The sequence below is a fragment of the Poecilia mexicana genome, unplaced genomic scaffold, assembly GCF_051168715.1.
Source record: "Poecilia mexicana isolate PSO_F unplaced genomic scaffold, ASM5116871v1 scaffold_19, whole genome shotgun sequence".
In the NCBI taxonomy this organism is placed as follows: Eukaryota; Metazoa; Chordata; class Actinopteri; order Cyprinodontiformes; family Poeciliidae; genus Poecilia; species Poecilia mexicana.
The window spans coordinates 16,156,492-16,172,247 of NW_028263388.1; the positions used below are offsets into that span (position 1 = coordinate 16,156,492).

At 41.6% G+C, this 15,756-nt stretch overlaps 2 protein-coding genes across 3 annotated transcripts in view; both read right to left on the reverse strand.

Annotated features, from left to right (window-relative positions):
- Positions 1 to 15,756, reverse strand: part of LOC106921709 (C-terminal-binding protein 2) — a 110,680-nt gene that overhangs the window by 46,025 nt on the left and 48,899 nt on the right. The gene's annotated exons all lie outside the window — the stretch shown is intronic.
- LOC148153680 (uncharacterized) lies at positions 3,346 to 8,809 on the reverse strand. Its single transcript, XM_088016616.1, has one exon. It carries the CDS (start codon positions 8,751 to 8,753, stop codon positions 6,858 to 6,860), a length of 1,896 nt encoding a protein of 631 aa, XP_087872742.1. The 5' UTR covers positions 8,754 to 8,809; the 3' UTR covers positions 3,346 to 6,857.

Here is a 15,756-nt window from a genome sequence, read left to right on the forward strand (position 1 = left end):
CAGAGAGGTTTGTGGTCGTAACATGATCAGCGTTACAAATACTTCAGGGAGGAACTTTACGTAGGATCGCTGCATCGTACTTAAAAAAAATACCACAAAGTCATGAAGGAGTTCAATTTTAATCTTCATGGTTCTCCTCTGATGCATTTACAGAACAACTGGAGTCAGACACAGACTAATTACTCACCACTGTACTGTTTACTAATTAGGCAATTGGGTCGAACTGGATTTTTTTAAGGGCATCAGAATAAAGGTGGGTGAAAACAAACCCTCAGGGATTTTATGGGAAAATAAGAACAGTACTGCAAAGCGACAATAATTTAGTATAAGTGTATTAAAACGGAAAAGACAGAAAAAGGAAGTTGCAATCATTTGTTATTTACAATTATTATAGAAGGTTGTTAAATTATTATTATATTACTTTGGGTTAAACATTAGAGTCATTAGAGTTAAACGGTTAGAGTCCTTGTCAACGTAGAGTCCTTGGCGTTTTGACTAAAGTCCAAAGGGTTGGAGTCCCAGTTGACGGCGTCTCAACTAAAGTTCTACAGCTTTTTTATTTCTCTTTCTCACTGTTTACGTTTTAATTATGTTTTTAAATCTCTTTCTCACATGCTGTTTTTATTTTAATTATGTAAAGCAGTTTGAAATGCCTTGCTGTTGAAATGTGCTATACAAATAAAATATGATTGATTGATTGATTGTTTGATTGATTACGCTTATATGTAGACTAGTTCTGTTCTAAATACTCATTTGTATTGAATTCAGCAAAAAATTTCCTGAGCTTTCTACTTTTGACTGAGCGACTTGCAGCCCTCAACTCCTTCATGATGATACGGTGCTACTTTAAAGACAAATTAGCACAGCTTTCAAAGACTGAAGTGATTAAGCCGCCGCTTTTAAAGGTTCTCTACTTAAGTGCTATCGGTTGACATCTCCGATTTAGTGTTATGTATAAATGCATTTACACTAAATAGAGTTTGAGCAAAAACAAAGTTTATAATCTTGGCGCTTTTCTCCACCAGCATTAAATACGATTTCACAGTAGATTCAACGCAGTGTGGGGAAAACCTTGACCTAAAAAGGCGCTTTTTCAGATCAGGAGCAACACCTCTGATCCTGTGCAAAGGTCAGATGTTACCGCTGCACACACAAACACGAATTCACACTCAAAACATTCGAGCTGCCAAGGAGAGGGGAGACCAGCTGTTCCTCATTCGCTCGAAAACTCCATTCCCCCCAGAACCCATTAATCCCTTGGTGAGCGCGAGCGACGGTTTGGAAATATCAAGACAAGAAACGGGGAGTTTGGGGGAGCAGGGGAGTGGACGGACCCTCGACGACACTTTTCTTTCGCTCGGTTCGCAGAAAAGAAGTGCCGCAGCAGGAAAATTGATTTTTTTCCCTGGCTGCACTTCCCCTCCGGACACAAACTTAGTTTTGAGAGGAGATGGTCAAGCAGATAGCACGGAAAACTTCATGTAACATTTAGCGGGTTCTCAGGAAACTGGAGACGCAGAAAAAGCAGGGCTGCAGACTGAGAAGAGAGAGAAAATATAGAGGTTAACAGCAGCCGTTTAACAGTTTGATCTCTGCAGAGCATATAGTGCATAAAGAAATGTGAGAAAGTTGTTAGATTTGTATGTTTGTAGCGTTTATATTAAAAAATAGTTGAATTCCTCTAGATCAGAGTAATAAAACTTATCCTGATAATAATAAGTAATGTAACTGTATTTAAACAGTTACATTGCTGCTAAGAAAATATTTGGACCCTTACAGATATTTTGCTGCTTTTTTTTTGTTTTTCGTCACGCTAAAACGTGACAAAACGTGCCACCGTCAAAAAAAATATTTTTCTCGCCAAAATCCAAAAGGCTGCAGGTATAAACTGAAATGCTTTCAGAATGACAGCCTCAGTGGAACAAGATGTACACTTGTTCCCATTTAAGAAGGGTTTGTGCACAAAAACAAAACACTCAGACACCTTAAAGCAGCACCTTAAAGTTCAGCAGAAGACAAATGAAAGCACATTAGGTATGGATCCTCATGAATGTCCTTCCAAACACAGGGAAGGAAATTAAAAACCCATTCAGACCCCCGACAGGATACATGTGCTGGGAGATTACATAACTGTCGGCTGCAACATCAGAAGTCTCCAATCAGAAAAAACTGATTTGCAGCTTTTTGTGTCATAAAATGGAACCTAAAACAACACAGAAAGAAGAGCTCCAGGTGAAGCGACACGTCCAACAAGACCTGCCCACAAACACAGCGTCCCTACGACGCCTCCTAATTCTCCTGCCCAGAAAAGCGCATCTAAAGATGCTCCACAGATTATCCCCACAGGGAAATCCACGTGCAAAGCATCTACCTTTACCTAATCTACTAAGCACACACATGCACGGTAAAAGGCTACAAGCCAATCACGTCTCTTCCGAAGGGGGCCTGGGGTTGTTTCACGTGATGCTGAAGCCAGGGATTACTCACCTGTGCCGCTCTGTGGGATGCCACTGACGGACACCTCCATAGCCAATCTGAGGGCTGCAAGGCGCTCTCCCTGCTTCAGGTGGAGGGGAACTGCTGCATCTAAGCTAGACTCCACCGTTTAAAGCCACAATTAGCTCTGCTTACGGCTTTAGCCAACCAATACAGTCTCAAGCGGAGAACAGAGAACAAACGTGGGCCCTCCCACCTGAGGTCTGCTTCAAGAGTAAGAATTGATTTAAAAAATAATAATCAAAAGAATTTGTAGTTTGATCTAAGGTAATTAAATGGAAAAAGTGTATTTACAAAAAAGCAGGTGCATCCAAACTAAAATAAGACTGAAAAGTATGTTCTATCTGTCCAATGAACCACGGAAGTACCAGCCGCAGTATGCATGAAGAAACCTTCATTCCTCAAAACTAGAGTATTTAAGAAGACTGGTAGGCTTTGAATTCTTAAAATACTTTGACATTTGACATGATTTGTATGTTTAAATAAATTACATTGAGAAAAAGAGCTAAGGTCTATCAAAACAGCGGAAGCTGTAAAAACTTGTCAACCTTGTATTCAAACATGAGCGCTACAGTAACGCAAAGCCAAATCCTGTGACTCATGGACCTTTATGAAGCTCCCTTCTGCACATGAAAATACCTTAAAAACCACAACAGACATAATCGGAAAGGTGAGAAGATAGTGAAGTAAAGTCTATTCAAGAATTGCCACCTGCAAAGGTATGTAAGACATGGAAGTAATCTCTGTGTTAAGCCACTGATGAACCAGAGTCGATGTCAGAAGTGTCTTACCTAGGCGGTTCAAAGTCCTCTTTTCATCTGGAAATACAGAGCCATTTAATCTGCTCGTGTTAGTCCATTGTGTTTTATCAAGTCCAAAATCCATCAGAAAATTATAGAAAACCTAATGCTTCTCTTTGCTGACGAGCTTTTTGGAGATGCTGGTTTTATGTTCCAGTAGGACCTGGCCAATCGACAAAAGTTCAAATACCTGTTTGAACGACCGTGGTATCACTTTGTTTTATCGGCCAACAGATTCACCTTATCTAAACAGAATGGTGTCAAGATTAAGATGAAAGATGAAAGACCGAACCATACAGACGAGCTGTTATTTAAGCAACCTAACATTCATTTCCCTCAGATGAGCCACAAGCTGACTGTCTCCATTCCAAACCGCGATGATACAGCAAATCAGAAAAAAAAGGAGCACAAACTAAGTACCAAGGGCGTATACCATGCAGTGCAGGGAGAGTGGATAACAAGTCTGCATTAATTGAACTTTTTTTTCACGTGTATCTCGAAGATCATAAACCATCGTTTGTAACAGAAGAGGCTCTTTGCAGACGTGATAAAGCCTTCGCACAAAAATGCAAAGTAATACATGTGCAGCACAACAGGAAGAAGGGGGGAGGTGAGTAAAAAAAACAAAAGTTTCATTAAGCGCCCTGCAGCGTCTCATTATTTCCACACTATATTCATCCTTGAATGCAAAAAAAGGTTACAATTGAAAAAAAAAAAAAAGTGCTAAACTGCATGCAGCTCCCCACATTTCCTCTTTCCTTAAATGTAAAGATTATCCATCTCTGATTAGCACAGAAAATCTAAGTTGCCTGGCAACGCACAATTAAGAAATATGCTTTCCGATCAGTGGCAAGAGCGACCTCTTATCAGATGAAGTTGGAGCAGCAACAAATGTTGCAGTCACATACAAATGACGCCAGCTGCGATAAGAGTGCTGTGGGTAGTGGCGACCCCTGACAGAAGAGGATGTTTTCCACGAAGCTCGAAAAAGCTTCTCCCTCCCCCATCTTCTGGATCTGCTTCTTACTTCTTTGACAACACATGAAGGGAGGCCACTTCATAAAAGCCTGTATCAAGTGCAGCAGACCACAGAGCCATTAGGAGGGGGGTAAGATTAGGTGCTACACAGCTAAAAACAAAGTTACCAGCTCCCATTAGAAGAAGTTTGTTTGTTAAACTTGAAATTTAGGTGTTTAGGGTTTAAAAAAAAAAAAAGTATCCCGCAGGATGATTCTAAAATACAAACTAGCTGCGTGTAAAACTCAGCTTCACATTACTTCAAGATCTTTTGAGAAAACTTTTGTAGAGCATAAAATAAATGCTTTTATAACTATTTGCACGCAAGCCCATTTGTGTGACCTTCAAAGATAATACACGGCTGTAGTATTAAATTTCACTACGGCTATAAAACCATATGACAGAATTTCTAAGTGTCGGTCATAACTGCTATTTATTGGCGATGATTTTAAATGTCACATCAAGACTAAGATGACGACAATCGATGACTATAATAACCAGTCGGCATTAAAATATTTATTAAAGAGATTGTTTTTGTAAATTAATCTTTTGAAATTAAATTCCTCCCTGAAGGTTAAGCTGCTGTGCTGATTTGGGCTCCAGGAGGACAAACTGACCACTTTCCCTGTACCTTCCTGCAGGAGGGCATTGTTTGAGACAAACATTGATCTCTCTCTTTCTCCTGCTTTTTACTTTCCTTTAACTTAGGAAGCACTTCTACATCAGCTCTCCTCAGCTCAGTATGAGGAAGCATGTAGCAAGCGATTGTCTACAGTTGTTACATGAATGAATTATGTAAGTCAATGACGTGATAAAATCTCGGTTCCCTTCAAAACTAGCTTGAACAATAATTTGAACCTAATGCACTGATTGTTGGCTAGGATCAGTTTAACTGAAATGTTTTTTTATTTGTTTTTTTTTTTTTTTGTAAAGTGAATTGGCCCTGTATAGTTAAACTGAATTGGATTGACTTTCTCCAAGTTGACATGTGTGAGAACTGACATTTTCTCCAGTCGTTGGTCAGTTCCATCTAAAATCTGCAATTTCAAAACAACTACAGTGGACAAAGGGTGAATCAAGATTTTTAAAGACTGAACAGCTCTAAAGTACAGGGTTACTTTAAATTAGGCAACAATAAATATGTACTTGCATGCTAACCACAGCAGCATAGGCGTCTTGCTAGAGGAGCGGCTGATGACACCCAGGGGTTAATGATGAAAGATAAAACTGGCCTAAGTGCTTCTTTAAGGTGCTGAATGCACTCTAGGCAGTCAGACACATCTGTCTCCCACATTGTTCTTTGCAAAGGGGTTTAATGGAAATGTTTAGATCAGTGTTTCGCTAATTTACTATTTTTCTATAATTGGTGCTGTGCAGAATTAGTGCAATCTAAACTCACCCCAATCTAATTACATTTGCTATGTATATATTAATACAGGGTATTTTAAACACCATGCTGTGCTATGATTTGATTAAGCCAAGGCCATAATTTCAAAAGTGTAATTAAGAACATCCACTGCCGGATTGTTGGATGGCACACACAATAAGAAACTGTGCATGCACACAATTAACTGTTACCAATTAACAGAGAAGGTTTTGGTTTTTGGTACTTCTAACCCTAACGCAACAGTGATACCAAATGTAAAAGTACATACAAACTAACTTTTCTTTTCTTGGAGGAACGCAGGCTGTTTTGATTAAGCAAGAAAATAGCTTAGATCATTTGAAAAAATAGTTTAGGTGAAAAGAAGAATTGATGACTTGAGATTAATTGAGAAATAAAAATAAAACACACAAAAAATACTTGATATATTCATTTGAAAAGAACAACAAAAATAGCTGCCAATGGTAACACAAAAAAGTCAATTAGAGAAAGCAGAATAAGGAATATTTTTGATTAAACAACAAAGAGGCAAAGAGAGAAAGGAAATGTCTGAGTTGTGTTGCACTACAGAAACACAGCTGAAGCTACAAAAACCAGTTGCCTATTATAGTCTACACAAACATACATCCAATTAGTGTAATTGGATTTTTAACTGTTAAGCTCCAGATTAGGTGAGAGTACGACGTAAATTGAATGACAGCAACATCTCTTACATACTGAAAACAAGCGGTGTATTTAAAAAAAGAACTATCTCAAAAGGCAAAGTACATTTGAAGGATGGCTGATGAACACTACCTCATATATTTATGTATTTTGAGAGCACGCTACAACAAAGTGGGCATATCATTTAAAATTTCACCGCTACCCTGCGAAACAACCACGAAAGCACAGAAAATTTGACCACCAACTTAATTAAAAACAAGCATCCTAAAAAAAAAAACAAAACAGAGTGGTGCTTGTTTGAAATGTTTCAAGTTGGTGATGAGACACAATCCCCTCTGGCAAATGACACAACTCTGGTGCAATACATGTATAAATAGTTGCATAATTTGGAGAGAGAAACCTCTCAGAGCAAAGCAGCTTAACTTGTCAGAGTCATCTTACATGCTGCTCCTCCAAAAAACAATGTCAGTGTGATTTCAATTTTGCATACCACAAATTTATCCTGAGACTAGAATCACAGGGTGGAAATTGTCGTTATCAACAAACAATATGGATTTAGATATTAAAGCATGGCATTTTAGGAAATAAGTAACGAAAAAGTGAGGCTTCACATTACTTGTATCGGGTGCGGTGGCCATGGTTGAGACTATAACAGGCGGACCGGTGCGACGTCCAACCAGCTTGTTGTTGGTGGTGGTTTGCCCTTGGAGAGTGGTGTTGGAGGTAGAAGGAACGATGGTGCTCTCAGGAGCAGCACTGATCCCTTTCCGGAGAAGCTGTGGGCTGTGGAGGGGGCTCGCTGCTGCAACGGGGGAAGCCGGGGGAAGGTTTGGGGCTCGCTTCATCAGCTCCATGGGGGAATAGGAGCCAGAGAAGGTTTTGGGCGCCGTTCCGGGAGTGCCAGGAGCTGGTGGGGGTTGCTGTCCAAGCGCAGACATGGCAAGACCGGTGTGGGGATTGTACATAGAGAGAGGTCTTCCCTGAGGCACTACATTGTTGTATCCTCCAGGGCTAACTGGGAAAGCTCCAGTTGCCAGTGGCCTTGCCCCGGGGTAGGTGGTGGTCTCGAGGAGATGCTGAGAAGGAGCACTGCTTGGCCTTCGGCCGAGAAACTCCCCCATTCTCGGCGATACGGTCTGAATAGTGCTGGAGGGTTGCTGCATCAGACTGGTGTCCATAGTCAGCCCCTGGGGCTGCATATAGAGGTCATTGCGATGGCTAAAGCTGTTAGACCGGGTACGTGTCGCAGCGCCGCTTGTTTTACATCCCATCACCAGGCGGGACAAAACACGAGCTTGGGCCAAGTTCGGGGCCACAGACCGAATATCATGATCCTCCATCATCGTCAGCGTGGCCGTGGAATCAAAGCCGTGTTGAAGCAGCAGAGTGATGGTGCTCTCAGCCAAGCCTTCGGCTCGCAGGAAAGCCAAAAAGGTAGGGTCTACCATCTTCTTGGGGTCTGCAGAGCTGGGATGGACTGGAGGCAGGCTGGAAGGCATTCCAGCTGTGGCCGCCACCATGACTGAGGCAGGGTCATAGTTAGGGTCATAGGGCAGCCTCTGGGAGGCCACAGCTCCGTAGGCCCGTGGGAGAGCTCCGTCCATCACTTGAGATACTGGGTCCACCACTGAGCTGGTGCCAGTTGGGTGGCGAGGTTCCAGGGGCAAACTGGTGAAGCTGTTATAAACCTGATGTGCAGGCAGAGACGGCGGTTCAGCGGCGTAAATGGGAAGAGGGGGCTGGACCCCGTAGATAGCGGCCGGAGTAAAAGAGCTGCCGCCAATACGCTGGACGTCTGGGATCATCTTAGATCCCAGAGCTTCCCGGTACAAACGGCTCAGCTCGTGAAGAGGAGGGGGTAGAGGTGGCGGGGGAGGAGGGAGAGGAGGAGGAGGCACGGATGTAGGTGCAGAAGCAGAGGCCAATATAGAAGGTGTGGCCCTTGCCTGTCCTTGATCCCACGCAGGCCTCACCCCTCCATAATGCGAGGCTGATCTGGTGAGTGAGTGCTGGTTATCCCTGTAAAACCCAGACTCTTCAGGTGGCTGACCAGATAAGGAAGCGTCAGCCAGGTAGTAATCCTGAGCTGGTACCGAGGTCCGGCCTGCCATGGCCTGCCTCAGGTAGAGGTTACTGCTCAGATCAGGAACAGAGCCCTTCCTCAGGAGCTGCTGTCCATGCAGGCCTTGATGATGTTTCTCAGCCAGGTCTAGCTGATGAAGAAAACCAGTGGTGCTGTCTCTACCACCCAGCAGCAGAGAACTCCTTCGCCCCGAGATGGTACCGCAGTAGAAACAACGACTTGCCGGCCTGTCGTTCTGGCCCTCGCTCCACGCAGCGACCTGCTGGCCCAGAGAGCCACCAAAATGCGACTGCTCGCTCGAGTCAGGCATCAGTAAAGACAATAATGAGGATAGCTACAAAAGCGGAAAATAGAGCCGAATATTGGGTTTCAAACTCTCCAATTACACTGACCCCCCCCCATCATAAGGGAGAAGTGGGGAGGAGAGAAGGACAGGTGAAGCAGCAGGTACCCTCTTACCTGATCTGCAGCTGTACACCCCCTCCCTCCCTTCACTCTTAAGTCTGAGCTATCATGTAGCTCCCTGCTGGCAGGCTGTCTAAATAATTCAGCCCTGGAAACATTAGAAATCCATGGGGAGAGAAATACAACATGATAGAAAAAGAACACACACGCAGACATACTGGCAGAAAAATAACACACCTTCAGAGTGAGGCTCTACTCCATTCTGCTGGGATCATGCTTGTGCTGGGCATCCCACACTAAGACTGAGGGGTAAGAAATTGGGGTAAAAACACATGCTGGACAATGACAACAGACTGGAGGAGGGGACGAGATGTACTAATCCAACGGGGGCTGATGCATGCATGCATGCTATTGGCAGGGACTGTCCTCTCGTTTACTGCGCTCACCACGAGGGGATTAGCGTCAAACTAAAACCTGCTTAAATCCACTGCTCCTGTGACATCACTTGGTCTAGATAGTGCATGTAGCCGGCAGTCTGCAGAGGCCCAGGGGTGTGTTGAGGGAGTGTAAAACTACACTGTTTATGGTGTTTGCTGCTCACCTCTCTGCTGGCCTGCAGCCCATATCCCTGTGGGTTTGACTGGATCTTACCCAAGAGGCAGAGGAGGACAAAGGGGGTGGGGGGTGACATGCTGCACATCCCCAGAGAGATGGGGAGGGATATGCAACAAAGTCGACTCCCCCAAGTACTTCTGAGGCTTACACTTAATCTGATAGCTGTTAGAAGAAAACCAGGACATGCTCCACTTCAACCACGAAGAACACAGAGTCTCCTCTGCTGGGCAAATGCATTTACAGAGTATGCATACTCCCAAAGTTTCCATACACACTTGTGTACAGTCCAATGTTAACAAGTACTCAGGTATTATTTTTATTTTAATAAGGGATTGAAGTTTGTAAAAAATAACTTCACTCGTTTACTCATGAAACCCAAAAATATATGAAAGGAAATGAAAGTACAGCCAAAAGATCAATATGGAATACCTTACACACTCATTTGGAAAAGTACTAACTCTAGTTAGCCAGTGGATTCTTATCAATAAACCTCAATAAAAAGGCTCAACCACAAATGGTTATTAGTAATAAAAAAATAAAATAAAATGAAAAGAAACTGGTGGTTTAGAGTGCTGCGTGCAAGCAAACTCTGGCAAGCTGAGTGGAAGGAAAAAGGTGTGGGAGAAAACTGCGCACTAGTAAAACCAACTCCAGTAACTAACATGGAGTCTAAAACTAACATGGAGTCTGACTTATTCTGTGACATTTTAGACGCAAAGTTAGAGAAACACGATGCACGAGTTTGTACGTTTATTTTTGTCCAAATTTACTCAGAGATAACAGCATGAAGTCTTTTAGAATTTAATGCTTAAGAAAAGATTTGAAGAAGCAATTCAGCTCAGTTCAAATATAAATATACAGCAAAAACTGCTGCTGTACAAAAAAAAAAAATCCTCTAATTGTTCGTATTCTCTTATTAATAAAACTCAGATGAGGTCCTGAAAAAGTAGTCTTGATTTCAGCATGAGTAATATAAAAGTCGGTTGGAACCAATGACTCAGCGAGCATAGCAGCTTGACAGGTAGCAAGGAAATTAATGCAAATGAGACATAAAACAGGAATGCAATAAATAACGTCTGTGGTGACAACAGGTGCAATTTTATATACGGACATGGACAACCAACAATTCAATAAATACAACATATGGATGGTCATTGCAAAATCATTGACAATATTTCTAAAAGGTCGACGCAGGCCTTAGATTTATTTCAGAAATGTTCCATAAATGGTATTACAAGATCGACTTGTTACGCTCTCTGGGCACGAACTTTATGAACTTTCCTGCCACATACCAAACACACCAGATGTGCAAACATTGCTTATCTGGCATGCTACGATTGAGAGGTAACTGCCAGCGTTTATTTGCGGTGACAAGAGTTATTGGAACGGTTTTAGAAGGAAAAGGAAGGACTCTATCGCTGAAGATAGAACGAAAGCGACAAAGGAGATACGGTCACCGGGCCTTTTGACTTATGTTAATCAGCAACACTGCAAAAACATCATGAAACGTACTTACAGTGCTTACAGTTTGAGACCGTTAAAATGATCTTTAAGAAGTTACTGAGATATATACATAGAGCTGATCTGAGAAATGAGCTGATTCTAAACTCAACGGTCTACACCTTTTCTTCAACGGTGGCAGATTATTCGTTGTGGATGCTGTCGCTGATGACTGAAGAAGAAACAAAATGAGCTGTTTTCAGTTTGACTGAGGTGTTTGATTGAAGTCAAAAGGATCGTGGAGACCTTAGATTAAAAAGAAAACTGCTTTCTAAAACACAATTGAGATCATTTAGGCTGCAAGACAGAATTAAATTTTAGCAGATAACCGGAAGTGCTGAAAACAGAGTACCAAACAGAGTACTAAAAATATGCTCAAATCTTTTTGAGCTACCAGAGTTAAACCTGACGCAGTACAAGTAAAAGCAAAGTAAAAGTAAAAAAAAAGTTAAGGATAGAAACAGAAACAGACAGAAGTGTGTTTTCCTCCTAAGTGAAGCATTACATTTCTAATACTCCCCCACTATACGGTCAAAGGTATTTGCTCAAGTATCCATAACTTTGAATTCAGTTGTTGCAATCACTTCCACGTCTGTCGGCCAAAAACCGAGGCATGTTTCATCCTTGTTTTTCAACTGGACTCCTTCAGGACAGAGTTATTTCAAGTCTCTTAACAACAAATAACTTTTATTCCATCTCCAATTAGCAGATCTTTTATTGAATTTATAAATTATTTTAACATATTTAAATCTAAATGTGCATTTTGTCACCACAATGCTGCGGAATTAGTTTTAACTGTTGCTGGCACGTAATACTGCAAATTCAATAACTATATGCTATTTGTGTGTATGATTTTTATAGACTGTGCATGAAGTCTATGAAGTCTCGTTTGTGTTGAAGTAAACAAAAAAATGCTCTTGAAGAGATAATAAGCTTTTCCTGGTATGGCTGCAAAGAGGGTTCCTACATCATATTAAACTGTAACATGAATGGACTGTCGTTCATATGGTGCATATGCAATCTGTGGATTTCCAGCTATAAATGCATTAGAAGTTCAAGAAATCCCAAGACATAATAATTAGAGTAGCATGGGTTATCGAACTGCCATTACATATTAATGCGTGTAATATAGTAATTACAATGGACTGGGTAGTATTTTGATGGTTTATGACATTTTGGGTGCTGCTCAGTTGAACTCTGACAGCAATATGTTAGCCATCTGGATGGACCTGCACTGTCCTGTATGCCCACACCTGATGCAACAGGAGCCTGATCTTAGTGAACAACATGCAAAACCTCACCGAGAGGAGCCGGCATCAAGATGATGTAAAAGAAAGAAAAGCAGTGGAAGAATTGTAGGTTAAGTGCAACAATTCAACAATAACGCTGCAATGACCTGTTTTTCCAGATAACATGCAGCTCCAGTAACAATGACATAATATCAGAAATAGTGAAATGTCTGTGAAATGATTCCACATTGGAATTAAAGAAGTAGTAAAAAACAAAAAAAAAAAAACAGAAGGATTTTATTTTATTCTTCAGCCTTTTGCCGTTATTGGACGAATGTTTCCTTTCATTAGACACATAACAGCTTCCCTGTAGTAATTTCTCGGCACTATATCCTCGCAGGTCTGAGTCTCGGTGTCCCCGTTTCCACACCACAAAAGACACCATTAATCACTGTGTTGTTTCTCTACAGCAATCATAGACAATAACTTTTCTTAATAAGCCCCTTCCAGGGCGGTGTGTCACTCAGATGCCCACTTCCTGACAAAACATTATTAATTATAAACAGCACAAGTATGGTTAGGCTTGTGTTGGTACAACGGTTGGGAGGATATTGGATATATACCCTCATCAAGCAACTTACTATATTTTCCCACAATATATAAGCAGGAGTTGGATTACTACATCCATCTCCTCTGCATTCGCTGACACGCCTTAGGGCTGCTCCGTAATTAGGAGAGCAGTTTATCCAACAATCACCAAGCAACGGGGATCCATGATGGTTTAGTTAAAAAAAAAAAAACAAGAACAAGAAAATCCAAAATACACTGTGGCTGTGTTTGGTTAAAAACATCAAAATTAACGTCATAACCGAAGGTGCTCACACACAAACAGACGTTCAGTTCTGTCAAAGACTTTTAGGTGCAATGTGTTGAACAGACGTCCAGGAACATTCGTCGCTTCGGAGCAATCTGGCCGTCTTTCTAGGACACAAGATGCTAACGGCAGGACTTGGCAGCCCGCGCAGAACAGAGATAGCTACCGAATGATTTAGATTGTGGCGACCCTACAACTGCTGATACATTAAACTTTCATGGGGACTTCATAAATTAAAGCTGCGGCTGCAAGAACTCCAACATTCCACTCAATTACTGTGATTGTACAGTATATTAAAGTTTTAACAAGCCTCTGAGCCTTTCCTCACCAGAACACAAGCGGCAGGGAGGAAAGAGGGGGTGGCGGGGGACGGCAAAACACATGGTACCAATTCTGGTTCGATGGCCTTCGGAGGGTTTATGTGCATCTGCTGCGTTATCGAGACGGTGCACATCTCCGCGGAGTGTGACGCAGCACGTCGCACATTTGCACGACTAGAAGGAAGAGCGCGAACCGCTGCGGGGTGAGACCTCTCGCAGACTCGGCGAAGCAAGCGAGTGGAGCCTCGTCTTTCTTTTTTTTGGGCTCGCGCGCGGCCCCGCACTCAGCCCGCCGATCGTTGCCGAGCCAGCGGCCCATACTGCATCGCAGATGGGGCGGACAGAAGGGAGAGGCGACAGCCCGCTTGCTTTTTGGAGGGATGGGGAGTGTGCAGCTGAGTGAGAGAAGAGGGAGGGAACGAGTGTATTAGAGAGGGGAAAGGATGGAGAGAAAAATGTGATTTTCCTGTCAAAGGTGGGAAAAAGGATCAATTGTATAGTTAGATGAAAGCAGGCTACGCTCAGCTCAGCTCAGCTGGGGTTTTAGGCAGTTATATAGAGTGGTTCAGCTGTCGAGGACTGAAAAATCTAATATGACGTTCATGGATTTTTCCTGTGGTGTTAATAGTTTATAAAAGGTCTGTATTTCCTCCAGCACTTTTTATTTGAAAAAAAAAAAAAAGGCTTAAGTTGCTGTAAAGCATCCTAATAAAGACACTGCAATGCCTACTGCTTTGAACGATTTAGAAATATGCTAAATTGTAACCAGAAATCAAAAGATTAAATCAGCAGTACTGGATAATGAAAAAAAAAGAACAACTATCTTTTGAACATATTATTATTAATTAAAAGTTGGAACACCCTAATCAAAAAAATATTATTCAGCGAAGGTTTAATTATAGACACCTTAAGTAAGGAAAACATTCACTTAGGAAATGCTAATCAGATCTAAAAACAGGTGGACACCAAAATACAAGCTTTATAATTTGGTTGGAATGGAGTCTGACAGATAAATGATGTTTTCTAGATTAGTGCTGTCCAGTTTAGTGTCCTACATGTTTCACGTGTTCCTGATTTAACATATCTGATGTAAATGATGGAATTACCTCCTAAACATGTCATCAAGCAGAACACATGGAGGACACCAGCATTCAAGCTATTATAATTCACACTTCCAAAAAGTATAAACACAGATCAGATCCTGTAGTTCTTATGCTGCCTCACTTGGTCATAAGCTACAAAAATGTATGAAAACAGCAATTAAATCCATTTAGGTCATTAGCCTGGCAGCAGGACAAAAAAAGAAACCTAGCTATGTTCTTATTTTCCCTTATTAATCAGAAATATGCAAATCTAGTGTCCGTGGAGGGAAAGGATGTCATGAAGTCAAGTTAACATTTACGACGTAGTTTAGATCAGGAGTGTCAAACTCCAGTTCTCGAGAGCAGATGTCCTGCAGACTTAAGCTGTGTCCAGTACGCCTCAACTGCAAAGCTGCACAGTCTCCTGAGCATGCAGTCCGGTTGATGTTTGATTGACGTGCGTTGAATTGAAGGTTGCAGGACACTGGCACTCAGGGAACTGGACTCTAACTCTAAGTAAATATCAGATTCCTAAACTCCCTGTTCCCTGTTCCTGAATCAGGTAACCGAGTCTCCATATTGTCATAAATTTAGTGTAAAATAAAGTTACTTTTTGTTTAACAGAGAAAAGAAATTCTGAGAAGTCCACAGGAGTGAAAAGAATACAAGATGCCTCAACTATGCTCTAGTTTTTCTAAATTGCTCTAAAGTGGCCTGTGATTGTTTCTGTTACTCTCTACTAATAATGAATTAATAAACTGTTCAAACTTTCAGGGTTTTCATTTTTGGTTGAGCCGGGAACTAACAGCTTCTCCTTCCTTAAGCAACCTGAGAGACCCATCTTGTGGCCTTTAAAAAGAAGTTTCTTTTGTTTCATAACATAAAACTTTTACTTAAGGAAACCAGAAAATGTCTCAATAAACAAGATCTAAAGGCTTCTTCAGCGAGAGCACCTGCCTGCAGCACAGGTACAGACTGAAGATGTCAATCAAGTAACTGAGATAAATCCTAAAACGACATTATATTCATTTTCCAAATCCATGTAGCAATAATGACATAATATAAAACAGAATAAGCTGATTTCTCCCAGCAGAGCCTTGATTGGCTTCAAGATGTTCAATATTAATGTCGGAGCTCTGAAACGTAAAATTATTTTGCGCAATAACTCCTCTCTCGTTCAGAATCGTTCAGAATCTGATACGGATAAATTATATTCCTAATTATACCAGCATAAAGTGCCATCATGTTGCACACTCCGAGTAAAATGCAGACGTTGATTAAAACATTA

Coding starts and splice junctions, on each gene's coding strand:
- LOC148153680 (XM_088016616.1), bottom strand. CDS start 8,753: ATGCCTGACTCGAGCGAGCAGTCGCATTTTGGTGGCTCTCTGGGCCAG.